General features: G+C 40.7%; 1 protein-coding gene across 7 annotated transcripts in view; it reads left to right on the plus strand.

Moving 5' to 3' along the window:
- The window catches only part of kcnip4a (potassium voltage-gated channel interacting protein 4a), a 742,411-nt gene that overhangs the window by 345,962 nt on the left and 376,558 nt on the right, over nucleotides 1–19,891 (plus strand). The window contains exon 2 of one of the 7 annotated variants that reach the window (XM_078400711.1): nucleotides 13,302–13,441. The exons of 4 other annotated variants lie outside the window; for them this stretch is intronic. In XM_078400711.1, the coding sequence (XP_078256837.1) occupies nucleotides 13,384–13,441 (58 nt within the window). In that variant the 5' untranslated portion in view covers nucleotides 13,302–13,383. Of the gene's footprint in view, nucleotides 1–13,065; nucleotides 13,442–19,891 lie in introns of those variants that run through there. 2 more of the 7 variants (XM_078400702.1, XM_078400736.1) reach the window with 2 other exon arrangements.

Below are 19,891 nucleotides of genomic sequence, written 5' to 3' on the forward strand. Positions count from 1 at the left end.
AGCCTCTAATAGCATTAGCATCATGCGGCACAGCGATAAAATTATTGCCTTACAGCGCCAGATACCCAGTTCGATCCTGTACTAGTGCTGTCTGTATGGAGTCTGCACGCTCTCCCCATGACAGTGGGGTTTTCTCTGGGTGCACCGGTTTCCTCCCTCACTCCAAAGATATACAGGTTTGTGGGTTAAGGGGCTTCGGTAAAAAAATTGTAATTTGTCCCGAGAGTGTAGGATTATGCGAGTGTATGAGTATCGATGGTCGGCATGGACTCGATAGGCCAAGGGACCTATTTCTGTGTACTATTTCTAAACTAAACTAAAACTAAACATTTTTATTGTTTCTCACAACAAATAGGGAGCCTTTGATTTGGCACTGTAATATTTTCCCAAATCAGGATGACTGATCTTTTTTTTAACTTCCTTCCCTGTTCTCAATATTTATATCTGAGTGTTAAGTACACTGTCACGCTAGAACATACTTTGTTAATACCACCATTTCCTATTCTGATGTGGCTATTTCTGCCTGTTTAAATAACAATGCTTTATACCTTTGCACATTTGCACTCCACACATTACTTAAGACCTTTATATGTGTATTTTCTATGATCCCATTAATCACATCCTATTCAAATTCTGTCTTTTCCATTTCTCTTTGCATCTTGCCTCTAAAATTTAACACTTCATCTTGTCATTCAGCATGGAGATTTGGTATGAAACCTCCCTTCCCTTTGCTAGTTAATTAGCCCTCAGTGATATTGTACTGTTCAGGTGGAGCTGTTCTAACTTGAATAAGTTCCTCCTATCACAGAACTATTCCCTATTTCCGGGATTTCCGAAACCCTCCCTCTGTAACCCACACCATTTCTCAGCAAAATTCCTGCCATATCCTCGCATTGCTTTTCTCTCAAACATTCAGCATTGGAAGTAATCTAACGGTTTGCCGACAAACTGTTTACTGTCTCCTCTTTGCAATGCTAATTATAAAATATATGGAAAAACAGCTTGAGTATATTCTTTCTATCCACTTCATTAAATGATTGCATCTAAACCACCATATTCAGCATTCACTGAAGGGGAATTTCATGCATTATGATGGCATTCCCAAAGGAAAGTCCTTTCTTTGGAATACTGATAGACAATGACACTGTAAGGGGATGTTTATTTATGACACTTTCTGGGTATTGTTTAAACAGTAGCCTCGGCCTGATATGCCACTTTAAACAATCTACATTCAGAAAATGGGACATTAAGAAAGCTAATGGCATGTTGGCCTTCATAACAAGAGGAATTCAGTATAGGAGTAAAGAGGTTCTTCTGCAATTGTATAGGGCCCTGGTAAGACCACATCTGGAGTATTGTGTACAGTTTTGGTCTCCTAATTTGAGGAAGGACATCCTTGTAATTGAGGCAGTGCAGCGTAGGTTCACGAGATTGATCCCTGGGATGGCGGGACTGTCATATGAGGAAAGATTGAAAAGACTAGGCTTGTATTCACTGGAGTTTAGAAGGATGAGAGGGAATTTTATAGAAACATATAAAATTATAGAAGGACTGGACAAGCTAGATGCAGGAAACATTTTCCCAATGTTGGGCGAGTCCAGAACCAGGGGCCACAGTCTTAGAATAAACAGGAGGCCATTTGAAACTGAGGTGAGAAGAAACTTTTTCACCCAGAGAGCTGTGAGGGCAGTGGAAGCTAAATCACTGGATGGATTTAAGAGAGAGTTAGATAGAGCTCTCGGGGCTAGTGGAATCAAGGGATATGGGGAGAAGACGGGTATGGGTTATTGATTGTGGACGATCAGCCATGATCACAATGAATGGCGGTGCTGGCTCGAAGAGCCAAATGGCCTCCTCCTGCACCTATTTGCTATGTTTCTATGTTTCTATGGGACAAGATGGGAAGAAACTTTTTCACCCAGAGAGTTGTAAATTTGTGGAATTCTCTGCCACAGAAGGCAGTGGAGGCCAATTCACTGGATAAATTTAAAAGAAAGTTAGAGAGAGCTCCAGGGGCTCGTGGAATCATGGGATCTGGGGAGAAGGCAGGCACAGGTTACTGATTGTGGATGATCAGCCATGATCACAATGAATGGTGGTGCTGGCTTGAAGGGCCAAATGGCTTCCTCCTGCACCGATTTTCTATACTTCTGTTTCTAAAATATAATGCTAATAGATTCATGCATAAATATAAGAAGGATGTAAAACCACTTTAACAGAAAATAAGTCTTATATTCTTGTTAATAAAAGACAATTGTGTTGAAATACCTCTATTGTATGACTGAAAATTGACTTCCCTGAGAGTGAGATTTCAGAATAATGATGGCCTTTTCGGACTTATTCTAATTCACTCGAGAAACGCATCATGGCATTTCCTGGCAGGATTTTATCTAGGTGTGACGAGCATGAGTCATGTGTGGGGTGATATCAATCCCCCAGCAAAGTTCATTTTTAGAGTACTTTGAAGGAATTTATAACTCCTTGGACAACCATTGTTGGTCACTGCTGGCCAATTACAGTTTATTACTTCTAACTCTTTCATTTGCTTTCCTTAACTTGCTTCTCGCCTTGTGTCTTGTATTTACCTTTTCAGTACGACATTTTGGTGTCTTAATTTGGAGAATTAATTTAATCTTTCCTCCCTCATGTAGATTTCCATCCCTGCCCTTGGTCACTTACCTGATTGTCACAAATGACACTATGCCCTAAGATACCCCTGATAATCTCCACTCTTCTACCCATCCCTACAACTGGCCAATTGTCTCGCTCCCTTACCCACTGACTCGCCCCCTTCCCATTTTTCCTTCTTCTCCATCATCTCTCTGATCCCAGTGCAGGTGAGCATGATTTTCATCCTGGGGAGGTACCATGGCCTTTCATTAACTGTAGAATCATAAAGCACAAAACTGCCCTTTGGCACAGTGCAACCGTGCCAACTATAGAGTACCTATCCAAGCGAAGCCTTTCTTATGAGTTAAATTTGCAATACAGAGTCCATTGCCAAGAAGACCATCAACAGCCAGATGCAACTAACACATCCATTTGGTGCACCAGATTTTCTATTTCACGTATAAGGAGTTTATGGGAAACCTTGTAAAATGGTTCCATCAACAGTAAACCAGATAGTATTTGGAGTGTGTAGGAAGGAACGACAGATGCTGGTTTATACCGAAGATAGACACAAAATGCTGGAGTAACTCAGCAGGACAGGCAGCATCGCTAGGAATGGTGTCAATTTGGGTCGAGAGCCTTCTTCAGACCCATTTGGAGCCCAGGTTTTGCATTTGATATTATATCGGCATTGTTACATTGTTACAGCAGCTTCAAGGTTTTTGCAGGTGTGCAATTTAACCTTTAAGGTGCTGTCTGTTCAGAACTACTTCACAGGCTGCAGTGTTTTGAAATTAAGGGAAGATCATAAGGTTATACGTGATAGTAGAATTTGGCCATTTGGCTCTTCAAGTCTATTCCGATAGTTGAATTGATGGAACATTTTGCTATTTTTGCATGAGAATTTTATGATTTGTTAAATAAAGTCTGTTGGGAATTAATGATATATGGTCAAAGATTTTTTAAATAGTTGAAACATTCAAAAGTAGTTGAAACATAACAGCATAGTCACCCAAAAAATGACAGTGAGACAGAGTGATTTAGTGCCCAGAAGGTTGAAAGAGTATCAGTACTCTAGCTAAACATGGAGAGGGACAGTGGGAGAAGGGTGCATTCAATTAGATTTCATCTTGCACTTTAAAATGCTTTAGAAATGCAAAATAATACAGCTGTTGTGTCAATCCATTTTGAACTAAGGTTGTTCTAGTATTTGTTTCTAATAATTGCACAGCATTTTTAATAAGCCAACAAACTATGATATCAAGTATCATTTCACTTAGGGTACTGATAGACTTGTATTGTCTAACTCTGCCATTGTTCATCACTCTGAGGTTCTCCTGTTCCCTTAATGTCCTCATTCCAACAGGAGAATTGATGGAAACTATGCCAATGAATCTGACATCCCTCAACCTTCCTCTGGATTAGTCAGCTGACCTAGAAAGCCCAGGAGCGAGTTTCCGGTGGCTGCTGTTAGTGGCTAACAGTAATGGCTACCAGTGGCTACCACACTGCTCCTTTCATTGATGCAGGTCAAGCCCTTCCTGCTTCCAAGATGGCGCCCAACCCAGGCAACTATTTGCATGCTTGCCACAGAAGCAGATCTACTATCGTGTATTACAATTGCACCATACTCTTAAATCTCTACTCCTACAGTAACATCTCTTTCTTTAACTATGATCAATAAACGTTATTCCCTTTGCATGTAGCTATACACTGTAATGGCTCGATTGTAATCGTGTATTGTCTTTCTGCTGACTGAATAGCACGCAACAAAAGCTTTTCACTGTACCTCGGTACACATGCCAATAAACTAAACTGAACCGATCTATGAAGACATGGTGGTTTTGGGGTAATATCCTTGTTCCATGGAACAGTTTGACCTAACTATCCATGCAAATTTACCAGTGATTTGCAGAAAATATTAATATCCTCTGCATGACTGATGAAGAAATCATTTCATCTACTCATTCTGATTTGAGACTGTCAAGTGCCAAATTATATTTCCAGAGTGGTGCGATTTTATCAGAAGCAGTTTCCATTGAAGTAAGCAATTTTCTGATATATTGCAGTGTACAAAAAGAACAATGCCTCTTGTCTGAATTTCTAGACAAATGTGCCTGGCAGAGGAAAGCACCTTCTTTGAGGACAAGTCAGATAACTGCCTTCAAAGTTTGAAGCGGAAAGATATTTTGCAGTGACCGTAGAAGTAATTCCCTAACTTCCAATTGTTTCAGGTCTTTTGAACGTTTGAATTCTTGCATTTTGAAACAGATGTAGCCTAGTTGTAATGCACAAGATTCTCTAACGTGGAAGCACAAAGGAACTACAGATGCTGGAATCTGTAGGAAAAAAAGGAAAGGAGCTGAACAACACACCAGAACAAGCAACATCTGTGGAAAGAAATGAACAGCTGCCATTTTGAATTGAGGCCCTTCAATATAGACTGAAAGAGGGGACGTTGCCAGTGTTACGAGGTGTTGGACAAGATCTTGCTAGTCATGGGTGGAGATAAAAGACACTGGAGATGCTGAAATCTTGAGTAAAATACAAAAATGGCTGAAGGTACTCAGCAGGTCAGGCAGCATCTGTAGAGGAAATGGATTGGCGAAGTTTTGGGTCAGGACCCTTCAGATTGGAATCTCTAAATTCTGGAATCAGATAGGAAAGAATAGTAAAGAATGGAACTGAATGATGGGAATTTGGAACAACAGATGTATGTGGGGAATGAGCAGTGGAGGTATGTGTGGATGTGGGGCGGGGGGACGAAACAGGCTGATAGGCAACTGGGGTATGATGGGATGGGGAGGATGTGGGAGAGGACCAAGAGAGGATGTGGGAGAGGTCCAAGGTGGATAGGAGGAGAGGGAATGGGCTGGGGGGATGCAGGTTACTTGAAATTGGAGATTGCAATGTTTATGCCATTGGGTTGTAGCCTACCCAGGTGGAATACGAGGTGCTATTTACTCACATTTACATTTGGCCTCACCTTGGCAGTGGAGAACACCCAGGATAGACATGTTGGTGTGGGGGAGAATGGGATGGCAAATTAAAATGGCTGGCAACCAGGATATCCAGATGGTCACAGTGATATATCGGATGCAGAGGCTGGTGGGGTGAAAGGTAAGGGCAGTTATGGAAGTCAGTGGGTTTCTAGTAGATATCAATGTCTAGATTGACTCCAATAAGGGAGATAGAGAGATTAAGAAAGGGAAGAGAAGTGTTGGAAATGGATCAAGTGAATTTGAGAGCAGGGTCGAGTTTAGTGGTGAAGTTGGTGAAATTGAGATAAATGCAATCTAAATGTAGCGGAGAAAGAGTTTGGGAATGGTACCAAAGTAGGCTTGGAACAAGGATGGCTCCACACAGCCAATGAAAATTCAGGCATGGAGACAAAATTGACTGTAGATGTTGTAATCTTGAACAAAAGGCAAACTGCTGAAGGAACTCAACAGGCCAGCAGCATCTGTGGAGGGAAATGGACAAACAACCTTTTGGGTCAGGACCCTTCTTCAGACTGATGAGTAACATCCTGACATACAATAGCTAAGGCCCATGCAAGTGCCTATTGTTATGCCATTAATTAGCGGTAAGGGGGAGAAATTGAAAGAGGAGTTGTTTGGGGTGAGGTGAGTTTTGTTGGGATCCCTAATATCCTTGGTCACAGGTCATTCAAATGCCAAGTTACCACTCATGCATCTTATTCAGATTCAAAAGTCTCGATTGTTAATGTCAGTTTGCCCTCATGGTAAGACATGAAAAAGAGCACGATGGTACTTTTGTCTTTACGTTTCTCTCTTTTTGCTTTGAATTTCTTTGAACTGAACTTATAACTGCAGTAATGCCACAGAAAGAGCAGTGTCACATTGATCACTTATTTTAAATACTTCCAACTTACACTTGCAAATACTACTTGCACAGTAAATAATCTTGTGGATAATGGTAGTAACATAGCATTGATATAATCAGCAGATATTGAACTATGCAAGCTTGTGCATAATGGAAAAATATTTTGTACAATTCTACTATGCAAAGACAATAATTACCTTCCTGCACAACTGTGTTTGGCTTATTTTTCTTTGAGGTTCCAGTAAAATTCATTGATTTGAAAAGGGCAGAGTCAGAAATAGACTGGCAACTGTTACAGGAGCCAATAAATAAGAGAAATGTTTACAAATTAAAAACCTTGCAGATAAAGAAACTTCTCTTTTTCTAACCACCATGGACTTGTTTGTGTAGTTGTGTTTTGCATTAATGTCTTGTCTTTGCAGTCTATTTATTTTCACTGTATTAATTACAGGTAACTTGTGCATAATATAGGCGTAGCGTGTTATCTATGGTTCAATGGAACATTAGTCACGTGCACCTAAATACACTAAAATTCTTTTACATACTGTATAGTTCAGCGACAATCCTGCAATACATTAGGCACAATCATAAAAAGTGTAAGATAGTAGACCACATTGAATCCGTACACAAAGGTAGCCATGTTTTACACACCACTTGTACACTTCAAGCTCTAATGTTTTTTTTACAATTTTAGAGTCTTAACTTGGCCATAAAAGCATGTTGTCTTGATGGCGGCACAGGTAGTAGTTGCAGGAGTCGGTCTGGCCAGATAATTGTCCTCTACCACTGCTCTGCCACTCCATGCCGATGCAGGCCACATTCATTCCTCGCACTCGACCATTTGGAGCAGCGTTCAGTCTATTTGAGCTGCGGGCTGCTTTGGGGCCTCCAGCAGCCCACTCTGCCATTGCAACCACTATGATGCCTCCTTGACGTCAGCCCATGAATGTATCCTCCTTGGCCTCCTGCATCATTTGGCCTCCATGCCCTGGGGTGCCTCCCGCAGCCAGCTCAAAGTGCCTCCGAACACTTTCAAGTGCACAGGAGGTAAACCCCAGCCCGCATTGATCTTTTCTTCTGTCCAATGCCGCCCCCATCTTTGTGTCCTCCTGTGTGCCTTTGATGCTGCTACAAGTAAGATTTTCATTGTAGCTGTATCTCACCATACATGTGCATCTGACAATAACCTTGATTTGCCAATGTATATTAGTAAATCACACAGAGCAGTGTCTATTTGTATATGTCAGTATTTGTTTTCTTGGAGCTTTCTGTGCTTTCCATCAATGGGAGATTACCTGCCTGCACAATGTTGCCTAAACTACAGTTAAAATTACTAACACAAAGAAGGCTATGTAAAAAATGAAGACATTAGTGCTAAAACATAGTTAGAAAAAACCACAAATCCACACAGTGCAAGTTTTGGACCATAGTATTCCACTGTTGAGTTAGGATTAGGGTTGTGCGGGATGGTTCAACCTAATAGATTAACCTGATAGTTGTAGGAAAGTAGCTGTTCCTGAACCTGATGGTGTGGGACTTCACGCTTCTGTACCTCCTACCTAATGGTAGCAACGACATAGCTCGCATAGCAGGGATCCTTGATGATCGATGTTGTGTCTTGAGGCAACACTTCATGTAGACACTCTCAATGGTGGGGAGGACTGTGCCTATGATGAACCGGGCTGAGTCCATCACTCTCTCCAGCCTCTTGCATTCTTGGGCATTGGAATGCCTTACCAGGCCATGATGCAACTAGTCAGGATACTGCAGTGGATCTGTAGATGTTTATGAGCCCTCAGAAGCACAGTGAATCTCTTTAAACTTCTGAGAAAGTAGCGGCACCTCTTGGTACCATCGACCTACGACCTGCATGTGGTCTCCTAACATTCCCTCTCTGAAGTCAACGATGTTACTAGAATTTAGCATTATGTAAATTGGACATTTCACAGAGGTTAATTTGAATGCAGTCACAGACAAGGATAACATGGAAATGACAAGGAACATGGAACTGATAAGGGAAGCCTTGATTTTTAGAACAATGTGGGAAAATACAGATTTTTTAATATGTGGATTTGTTTATGTATTGTGGTAGCTGAATTCAAAATATCAATTTGAGGGGCAATATATTACACTTCTGGTTAACTGAAGCATCAGTTTTTGAGGATTTTATGTCTGAGAGGTATAGAATAACATCTACTAATCAAAGGTTAAAAAATCGTACAAAGGATTTTAACTTGATGGGATTGAAATACATTCACAGAAACAGTTGTACGGTCGAGGAACTGACAAGAAAGGTGAGGATGTATGGGGAAAAAAGGGGATAAAAGGATTATGGGAATCAAAGTAATTGTGATATGCTTGCATAGAATGTAACTGCTTACAAAGAAGAACTTAAATGCTGAAATAGGAAATTGCAGATCCTGCTTTACAAAAACGACATAAAGTGTTGGAGTAACTCAGTGGATCAGGCAGCATCTCTGACCATGGATAAGTGATGTTTCAGGTTGGAACCCTTCTTCAGACTGATTGTGGTGTTAGGGGGTAGAAAGTTAGGGCAGGACAAAGCTTGTGAGTGATAGTTGGGTACAGATGAGGGGGTTTATGTTCGGCAGATAGTTGGACTAATGCCAGAGATGAAAAGGCAAAAGGTGTGAGATAAGGATTGAAAAGTTGCAAATTGTAAAGCTAGAGGAAACAATGTTGGTGAGTGGGGAGGGGGGAGGAGAGAGGAGAGAAATAAATGAGAGTCAAGATGTAGCAGGGAGGAGGAGGGGCAGAGGAATTTGTAGGTTAGTTACCTAAAATTGAAGAATTCATTGTTTGAACCATTGGATTGTAAGAGGATTATGAGGTGCTGTTCTTTCAGATTGCACGTAGTCTCACTCTGGCAAAGGAGGAGGCTCAGAACAGAAAATTTAGTATGGGAGTTAGTGATTTGCAACCTGGAGATCCAGTAGGCCTTGATGAACCAAACACGAGTGTTTGACAAAACGGTCACTGAGTCTTCATTTGGTCTAGCCACTGTACAGGAGGCCACATTGGGAACACCAGATACATTTGGATGAGGTTAGAGGAGGTGCACATGAACCTCTCTGACCGGGAAGGATCATTAAGGTCCCTGAATGGATGTGAGTGAGGTGGTAAAGGGACAGATGTCGCATCTCCCACTATTCCTGTTTTGTGTAAAACATACCCTTGCAACGATTTTCTCCAAATGTTGAGCTATTGTAAACTACGAGAGGGACTAACTCTACATTGCTCAATAAACAATACTGCTGCTCTGAATAAACGGATTAATTCAGGTCACAAACAAAACAATATGGATTTTTCGGGGAAAAAAACTGCTTGAAACTGCTTGAAAAAAGTTACTAATATCAAACTGTGAAATGCTGATCAACAGAAGATGTGAATCGGTAGAATTTCCAGTTGAATTTGCAGAGTTCTGCCATTTATTTGACACACATGGCTTCTCACCCTTAACCATCTTATTGTTGTTCTACTCAAAAATGACTTTGTAATAAAACTGCCCATAAAGGACTAGTGACACGCATAACATCAGCTTAACAAATAAGTCATATTTAGAAATATTTATCTTAAAGTTATGATCTTTATAACTATATTTACTTTTAGGCCAGAAATATATTTTGCAGTTATTATATCTTGAGGATACAATAATTTATATTGGAGGATAAGATTTTCAGCATGTCTTGCAGCAAGAATTGTTTACAAACTCCTGTAACTTTTGTCAAAACAGTGATTACCGTTAATTAATATAAGAAAATAACTGCAGATGCTGGTACATATCGATTTATTCACAAAATGCTGGAGTAACTCAGCAGGTCAGGCAGCATCTCGGGAGAGAAGGAATGGGTGACCTTCTCTCCCGAGATACTGCCTGACCTGCTGAGTTACTCCAGCATTTTGTGAATAAATAAATTACCGTTAATTATACTGGGGAAGGGTCCAAATAGAGCAGCCCATGGAGTAGCACTGACTCATGGAGGAAATTTATGATTTTCTTGTTAAGTGAAATTTAATATGAAAATCTTGCAGGAAATTCTGAGTTTCATCACCGTTGCAACTGTATAATGTAGCCATTGATCAACTACATTTCCAGATTATTTTCCATTCAAGCCACCTCAGAGAGTAAAATTAATGAATTTGATTTTTAACATATTGGATTTATGGGCCGTGTCTCCGTTCCTGCTGCGGCCTACCATCGGCCCAACTCCTGGAGCTGGCGGCCTCCAGGGCTCCGGTTCGCAGAGCCCGCGGACCGGACTTACCATCAGCGGAGCCGGCCGTCTTCGGAGGCTGCGGGAGCGGCTGCGACTCGCCTTACGCTCGGGCCGCGTGGATGCCGACATCGGGAGCTCCGGCAGCGGCAGCGTGTTCGCCCGCCCCGGATCGCGGGGCTTGGGGCGCGGACATTTCAACGTCCGGCGCGGCCTAAAATATGCCGCGGGATATTTCTCTGCTGGGCGGGGGCTTCAATGTCGGGACCCACGACCGCCCCGACGTGCAGCAACAGCAACAGCAGCAGCGTGTTCGCCAGCCCCGGATCGGACTTATCATCGGCGGATCCGGCCGTCTTCGGAGGCTGCGGGAGCAGCTGCGACTCGCCTTGGGCTTGGCCCGCTGCGGACCGTCCGGCGCGGCCTGCAACCACAACAACCTGACCGCGGGAGAGGACGGCAGGAGAAGGGAAATACATTGTGGCCTTCCATCACAGTGAGGAGAGGACTGGAGGAGACTCATTGTGATGGATGTTTCTTTGATGGATGTTTCTTTTTTTGTGTGTTTTTGGGGTTGTGTAATTTTAATGCCTATTTAATGCTTTTATTGTTGGACTGTGGGTGACTGAATTTCGTCCAATATTGGATGACAAATAAAGCTATCTTGAATATTGAATCTTGATTCTTCAGATGGACAATTTCTCTATCAGAATTCAAAAACAACATTTTCTCAGATTTCCTTTCTGTGTCCCAATGTCTCACTCATAGTCAATCTTAATCTGTCTCTGTTTCTCATTATATTTCTGTTTTCACTTGAATATAGTCCCATGAATACAATCTCCTCTCAGGTTCATTTTTTGTTTCTTTCACAAAATCTAATTTAATTTGTTGATGAGATGTAAGGTTAGTGCCACAGTTTAGGGCCTAATTACTTTCCGAGTTCCACGTCCTTCCGTCATCAGGTCACACTTCCAACAAATTAAATAATTGTTTCCTCGATGGAGGATGCATGAGGAAAGATGGTGCATGATGCAAATATTCTACTCCGGTGAGATCAAGTTCACTTTAAAATCACATTAGCAGCAGGTGAGGTTCAATAATTCAGACATGAGTTTTTGCAAGAGTTGATATTAACAAATGTTTGCTATTTAGGTACACATACTTCCAATATTTGAAGACCTGAAAATGGCTGTGTTTTGCAATCATTCTAGTGTGGCTCAAATGGCACAAATGTTTTTTTTTCCTGTTTATTGATTTTCCTTCCCAATACATCTCTTTTATATATTCTGTTCTCACACAACATCATTCCACTGCATGTCGACACACACGCACTCTAAATATTATTACATCTATATTGTAGATACAGTTATGTGTTGCTGTGGTAACGGAGCTAATAGAGTACACCTATTCCCAATGATTTTCAAATGAATTTCTGTTATTTCTACAGCTGCCCTCATCTTAATTATTTTCCTTTACAGAAAATAAATTGCATTTTTTTGTTAATATACTTTCATTCTATGCAAACTGTGTCTTAATATACCTTTTGTATTTTTAGCCCGTCCACTTAGTCACTACAAAGAACCTATCCTGTTCATATAGAGTTAGAATCGGAAAACCATTGTAAGGTGCACAATTTACTGTAGTAACCTAGTAACACACTGTTAATGCAGGCAGATTATGCACTTACATGAACCATGTGATTCTTATTTTTCACTCATGGTTCTGCCCTTCCCATGACCTGAATCAGCATATTTATATCTATTGAATAGTAATATAACATATTAGTTGCTGTGAGTGGAAGTTTAGCAAAGCTTACAAAGCAAAATAGGATAAAAACATAAAACAAAAACCTTGCTACTCCCTCTGAAACCCTTGTCTAAATTACAATCTTATAAACTCACTCACCAGCATCTCTAATTTAATATCCAAGTCTGCAGGTAAATAGATTTTGTTGAAATATATATATATTAGTTTTTCAATCCATATTTATTCTGAAAATCATTTATAATGAAGCAAAAGCTTCAAAATAATTGAATAATCAGAAAGGCAAAAGTATTTAAAATCTTTCAATCACCTCTTCTGTTCCACATTCACACGAAGATAAGATTATTTATATTAAACAGTGCCCAGTGTCAAGCTTAAATATTTTTATTCTTGATATGACTAAAATTTAAGCAAATAATTGTGTAAAAAGGCAGACTCATCATGTGGTACAATCCTGTATAATGAAATATCTGTTCATATTGTTTCCATAAAAATAATATAAACACATTTTTTTCATAACTGAACATCATACCTCCAACAAAAGTTGCTGTGGATGCTCCTGTAGAAGCTTTAGCACCTCGTTCTGTGACTAGTTACTGCAGATACAGTTGGTACAATTAATCAAAGTGCTGCGATACAATGGCAGTAAGCTGGAATATTTCAGTGACCCAGCTCCCACTCAAACATGTCTTTGAGCTTTGAATGAACACGTCCAAATTAAAATTCCGATGAGCAGCAGAGTTGAATAATAACATCACAGCAACCACCCCGCAGAGTGTTGACAAAAGAAGTCTCTGTTTTCAAATTGTGCTTTGATTTTTTTTCTCTTATTCACCGTATCACAAGCCGACATAAACATTAGCCACACTCTCCTTGTCTGTGAAGAGCTCTGGCTGCAAGTTTTCAGATTTTAAAAAAACCACTGAAGATGGGGGCTCTGATGGGCACTTTGTCATTCCAGACGAAAGAAAGGAGTCGACGTAAAGGTAGGCAAAATGATGTGTTTATCATGTATTTGCTGATGATAGTAAACTTTCATTGAGCAGCGTAGCTCCTGCTGTCAAGTGCAAGGTATCCCCGGTGCTCCCGATCCCTAAAAAGGTTGTCTGTTAAAATAATTACAAGATTTAATTCTGATTGATAATTTTAATGCAGCGATCAATACTGTAACTTTTTTTCCCAACAAATACACAATGTTAGCTTTTGAGCATTTGCAGTAATTGTGTAGAAAGAGCACAGTGTATAATAATCTATTCCGCGACTCAACGTTATTCTGCAGTTGTGTTGGCAATTCATTTTTTTTAGTATTTTGCTGTGCTTGAAAAAGTCATCCATTTGTGTGACTCAATTGATGTGGTTGCTTTAAATATATTCTACCCCAGGCAAAGGGATCAAGGTCCAAATCAAAGTACATGTAATTATTAGATCAGTTAATTAACTATCTGATAGAGTCCAGGATTTATTTATATTTTTCATTAAAATTTGTGCGACTTATTCAATCCAAATCACTACATTGTGGAGGTGTGGCCATCATTTTCAGCATTCAAACACATTGATGAAAACGTGTGTTCACATGAACGCTCCGCACAATCCATGGTTGGTTTCTGATCATGTCTTGCTCATCAAAAGTTTTGCTCATCAAAAGACTTGCTCATCAAAAGTCTTGCACATTCAAAAGCCATTGGGGAAGTGATGTTGCCAAAGTGGTCTGCTGAATCCCTGCATTTACTTACAGAGCACACAGAACAGATCTGAGGAAATATAATGGACCTTCCATTCTTTCTTCCCTGTTTGGATCCCAGAGTAACACTTCGGTCTTCTGCATGGTATTGATTGGGTCAAACCAATTTGGTGTTTTGTCAAACATAGCAGGTCTCCCATATACCCAAGTGTTTGAAGTTGTCACTAATGCTAAATGAGTTATTAAATTCTTAATGATTTTTGGTAGGTATTATTGTTGAAGCGAGACCTCAAATCACTCAAAATATCATAAATCCCAAGATTTATTTTTCAAGCAAAGGAGCCAAAGAATGAAACTTTTTAAAAACCTTTCTACCTCTTCATTCAATTTTATTCTTTTACCAATAATGATTAAATTAATGTTTACTGAAAGGCTATACAAAGAATAATACAAATATTTTATGTTTTGTTTAGGTTGATAGGGGAAAGAAAAGATTACCTAATTGGCATCTTAGGGATCATTGATTGTCAACAGAAACACATACCTGGATGATTAATAAACCAATAGAGGAGAAAAAAGGGGGAAAAAATCAGACTAATGTGTAAATGTAGTATTTCATGATCATGCTATCATATATTAGCAGCTAGCATAATATGCCTCCATGCGAATCATGTACCGGTCAAAAGTTTAATGTGTGGTTTCTTATCCCCTCTAATGAATCTGTTTCCCCTTTAATTAATCTATACCCCCACCCTAATGAATTTGAATACCCCCACCCTAATGAATCTATACCCCCATCCTATGAAATGGAGAGAGGAATCCAAAGCAAATCCATGTTTTATTAGCAGTCATGAATATGGCAATAATACTTCTCTCATCATTACCTGTTGAATTTACCAGTCCTATGGATGGAGATAGCAAATCTTTGGTCAGTGAATCAAATGTCAACAACTGAGTCCTTCAGCCCATTGGGTCCACGCCAATCAGTGATTACCCCACACACAAACACTATCCTACACACTAGGGACAATTGCAATTTTACCAAAGCCAAGTAATCTACAAACCTCTACGCCTTTGGAATGTGGGAGAAAATCGGAGCATCTGGAGAAAACCCACGCGGTTACAAGGAAAATGTACAAACTCGGAACAGACAGCACCTGTAGGCAGGTTCGAATAAGGGTCTCTGGCACTGTAAGGTAGCAGCCCTACCGCTGCACCACTGTGTTGCCCTGAATCTATGCAGTTCTGAAAGAGGTAGCTTTAAAGATTGCGGGGGCATTAATAGTGATCTTTCAAGAATCACTAGAGTCAGGAATAGTTCCAGTGGACTGCAAAATTGCAAATGTTATTCCACTGTACAAGAAGGGAGCAAGGCAAAAAAGAGGAAGCTGTAGGCTGGTTAACCTGACTTCAGTGGTTGTAAGATTTTAGAGTCATTAAGGATGAGGCTTCCGAGTACTTAGAAGCACATGTTAAGATAGGCCAAAGTCAACATAGTTTTGTGAAGGGGAAATCTTGCCTGACAAATCTGTTGGAATTTTTTGAGGAAGTAAATAGAGTCATATAGAGATATAGTGGAAACAGGCCCTTCGGCCCAACTTGCCCACACCGGCCAACATGTCCCAGCTACTCTAATCTCACCTGCCTGCGCTAGGTCCATATCCCTCCAAACCTGTCCTATCCATGTACCTGTCTAACTGTTTCTTAAATGTTGCGATAGTCCCAGCCTCAACTACCTCATCCGGCAGCTTGTTCCATACACCCACCACCCTTTGTGTGAAAAAGTTATCCCTCAGATTCCTATTAAATCTTTTTCCCCTTCACCTTGAACCGATGTTCCTCTGGTCCTCAATTCCCCTACTTTGGGCAAGAGACACTGTGCATCTACTCGATCTATTCTAAATAGCAGAACAGAGAAGGGAGAGCCAGTGGAGCCACTTGTATTTTCAGAAGGCCTTTGATAAGGTGCCATATGAGGCTGCTAAATAAAATGAGAGTGAATGGCATTAGAGGGAAGATTCTAGCATGGATAGGAGATTGGCTGAATGGCAGAAGTGGGAATAAAGGGGTCTTTCTCTGGATGGCTACAGATGACCAATGACCACGGGTCAGTGTTGGGTCTGATACTTTTAACAGTGTATATTAATGAGTTGGATGATGGAATCGATGGCTTTGTGGCCAGGTTTGCAGATGTTACAAGGCTAAGTGGAGGGGCTGGCAGTGTCGAGGAAGCAGGGACTCTGCAGAAGGACCTGGACAGGTTGGAAGAATGTGCAAAGAAGTGACAGATGGATCACAGTGCAGCAAAGTGAGCAGCCATTTTGGTAGTAAGAATTCAAGTGTAGGCTATTTTCTAAATGGGGAGAGGATTCAGAAATCGGAAGTGCAAAGGCACTTGGGGGTGCTGATGCAGGATTTCCAAAAGGTTAATTTGCAAGTTGGATCAGTAGTGAGGAAGCAAAATGCAATGTTGGCATTCACTTCGAGAGGACCGGACTATAAAAGTAAGGATATAAAGCTGAGGGTTTTATTGGGCATTGGTCAGACTGCATTTGGAATATTGTGAGCAGTTTGGGGCCCCATATCTCAGGAGTATATGCTGGCGTTGGAGACGTTTACAAGAATGTTCCTGGGGATGATTGGGTTAACATACAGTATGACACGTGTTTGATGGCTCTGGGCCTGTACTCGCTGGGGTTTAGAAGGATGGGGGGGCCGGGGGGAGGGGAGGGGGGAGGGAGGGGGTGGAGATCTCATTGAACTTACCAAATAATGAATGGCCTGGATAGAGTGGATGTGGAGAGAATGGTTACATGAATGGGAGATTCTAGGTCAAGAGGGCACAGCCTCAGAATAAAAGTATGTACCATCAGAAAGGAGATGAGGATTTTCATTAGTCAGAGGGTGGTGAATCTGTGGAATTCATTGTCACAGATGGCTGTAGAGGCCAAGTCTTTGGATATTTTTAAAACTGAGGTTGATTAGTAAGGGTGCCAAAGGTTACAGAGAGAATCAAGGATAGAACAGCCATGATAAGTATAGCAGAGAAGACTCAATGGGCCAAATAGCCTAATTCTACTCTTTTGAACTTATGAGTTGGGACCCTTCTTCAGACAACGGAGTAAAGTTGCCAATGTCTTTTTGGTCCATGGCATTCTGCACTGCTGCATCTTTTTATCTCATTTTTCAGAATCTGATGGTGTTGAAGTAGCCAAGCAAATAATTGTGATATGCTTTTTTTTTAAACTGGCATTATTATTAATTTACTGGGGAAATGTGGTGAAACATTTTTCTTATTTACAATGAGAAGATGTATTCTATTCAAATGAGGCCATAATGATCTGGAACAGAAATGGAATATGGAGCAAAAGACAATATGGGTCCTTAGTTCATGGGGCATGTGCAGAAGAAGCATCAGAGACTGTTTCCCCAATTGTCATTAATCAATTTCAGGCCATATCCATATGCATGTGCATGCTTATTGTGCATTTGTTTGAAGTCCCAAAACTGGCAAAATTAAATTCCTGAACAATTCCCCAATGTGGAAAGCAACCTACATCTCCAACCTATTTACCGTGAAAAATATGTATACCACTCAGTTCACTGCCTTAAAAATCTGTGGTCTTGTATAAGTTGAGCTTCGCACCTGTTTAAAGATCCCTAAGGGAACATGATCATAGAATCATACAGCACAGAAATAGGCCCTTCAGCCCAACTTGATGTCGATCAAGATGCCCCAACTAAGCTAGTTACATTTACCCAACCTTGTTAGGCCATATATCCATTGGCCCATATGCCTCTAAACCTTCCCTATTCATGTGCCTGTCCAAATGTCTTTTAAATGTTATAATTGTACTTTGTTATAATTGTCCAAATGTCTTTTAAATGTTATAATTGTACTTTACTCAACTACTCCCTCTGGTAGCATGTTCCATATACTCGCCATCCTTCTGTCTCCTTTCTCTGTTCGTTTATTTATTTACTTATTTATCTATTTATTAATTTCCCTATGTTCTCTAAATCTCTGTAAAGCGTCTTTGAGTATATGAAAAGCGCTATATAAATAAAATACATTATTATTATTATCCTCTGTGTGAAAGATTTGCCACTCAAGTTCCTATTTAATCTTTCCTCACTTTAAATTGATGTACTCTAATTCTTGATTCCCATACTATGGGGCGAAAAATGCACCTCTATAAGATCACCCTTCAGCCTCTGGTGCTTCAGGGAATACAGTCCTAGCCGGTACAATATCTCCCGATAGCTTAGTAACAAGTCCTGGCAACATCTTTGTAAATCATCTCTGCACCCTTTCCAGCTTAATGGTATCCTTCCGAAAACAGGATGATCAAAACTGAATACAATACTTCAAGTCTGATCTCGCCAACGTCTTGTACAACTGTAACATAATGTCCCAACTTTGTTTCTCAATATAGAAGAAAAGAACTGCAGATGCTGGTTTAGAAAAAAAGAAACAAAGATAAGAGACATGATTCTGAAGCACGATCCCGACCTGAAACATTACCTAACCATACTCTCCAGAGATGCTGCCTCACCCACTGAGTTACTCCAGCACTGTCTTTTTTCCTATTCTCAATACCCTGGCTGATGAAGGCCAATGTACTCAAGTTCCTATTTAATCTTTCCTCACTTTAAATTGATGTCCTCTAATTCTTGATTCCCATACTATGGGGGGAAAAATGCACCTCTATAAGATCACCCTTCAGTCTCTGGTGCTTCAGGGAATACAGTCCTAGCCAGTCCAATATCTCCCGATAGCTTAGTAACTATAGCTTAGGAGGCCCTGGCAGGGAAGACGGTGGAACACCAATGGCAGGTATTCCTGGAAATAATGCAGAAGTTGCAGGATCAATTTATCCCAAAGAGGAGGAAAGATTCCAAGGGGAGTGGCTGACAAGGGAAGTCAAGGACAGCATAAAAATAAAAGAGAAGTACAACAAAGTAAAGAAGAGAAGTACAACAAAGCCAGAGGATTAGGACTCTTTTAAAGAGCAACAGAAGATGACTAAGGTGGCAATACAGGGAGAAAAGATGAGGTACGAGGGTAAACTGGCCAATAATATAAAGGAGGATAGTAAAAGCTTTTTTCGGTATGTAAAGAGGAAAGAAATAGTCAAGGCAAATGTGGGTACCTTGAAGACAGAAGCGGGGGAATTTATTATGGGGAACAAGGAAATGGCAGACGAGTTGAACCGGTACTTTGGATCTGTTTTCACAGATACAAGCAATCTCGCAGATGTTCTAGTGGCCAGAGATCTTAGGGTGACGGAGGAACTGAAGGAAATCCACATTAGGTAGGAAATGGTGTTGGGTAGACTGAAGGCTGATAAATCCCCAGGGCCTGATGGTCTGCATCCCAGAGCACTTAAGGAGGTGGCGCTAGAAATTGTGGACGCATTGGTGATCATTTTCCAATGTTCTATAGATTCAGGATCAGTTCCTGTGGATTGGAGGGTAGCTAATGTTGTCCCACTTTTTAAGAAAGGAGGTGAGAGAGAAAACGGGAAATTATAGACCAGTTAGTCTGACATCAGTGGTGGGGAAGATGCTGGGGTCAATTATAAAAGACAAAATTGCGGAGCATTTGGATAGTAGTAATAGGATCGTTCCGAGTCAGCATGGATTTACGAAGGGGAAATCATGCTTGACTAATCTTCTGGAATTCTTTGAGGATGTAACTTGGAAAATTGACAGGGGAGAGCCGGTGGTGTACCTTGACTTTCAGAAAGCCTTC

Source organism: Rhinoraja longicauda, chromosome 1 (assembly GCF_053455715.1).
Source record: "Rhinoraja longicauda isolate Sanriku21f chromosome 1, sRhiLon1.1, whole genome shotgun sequence".
Classification (NCBI taxonomy): domain Eukaryota; kingdom Metazoa; phylum Chordata; class Chondrichthyes; order Rajiformes; family Arhynchobatidae; genus Rhinoraja; species Rhinoraja longicauda.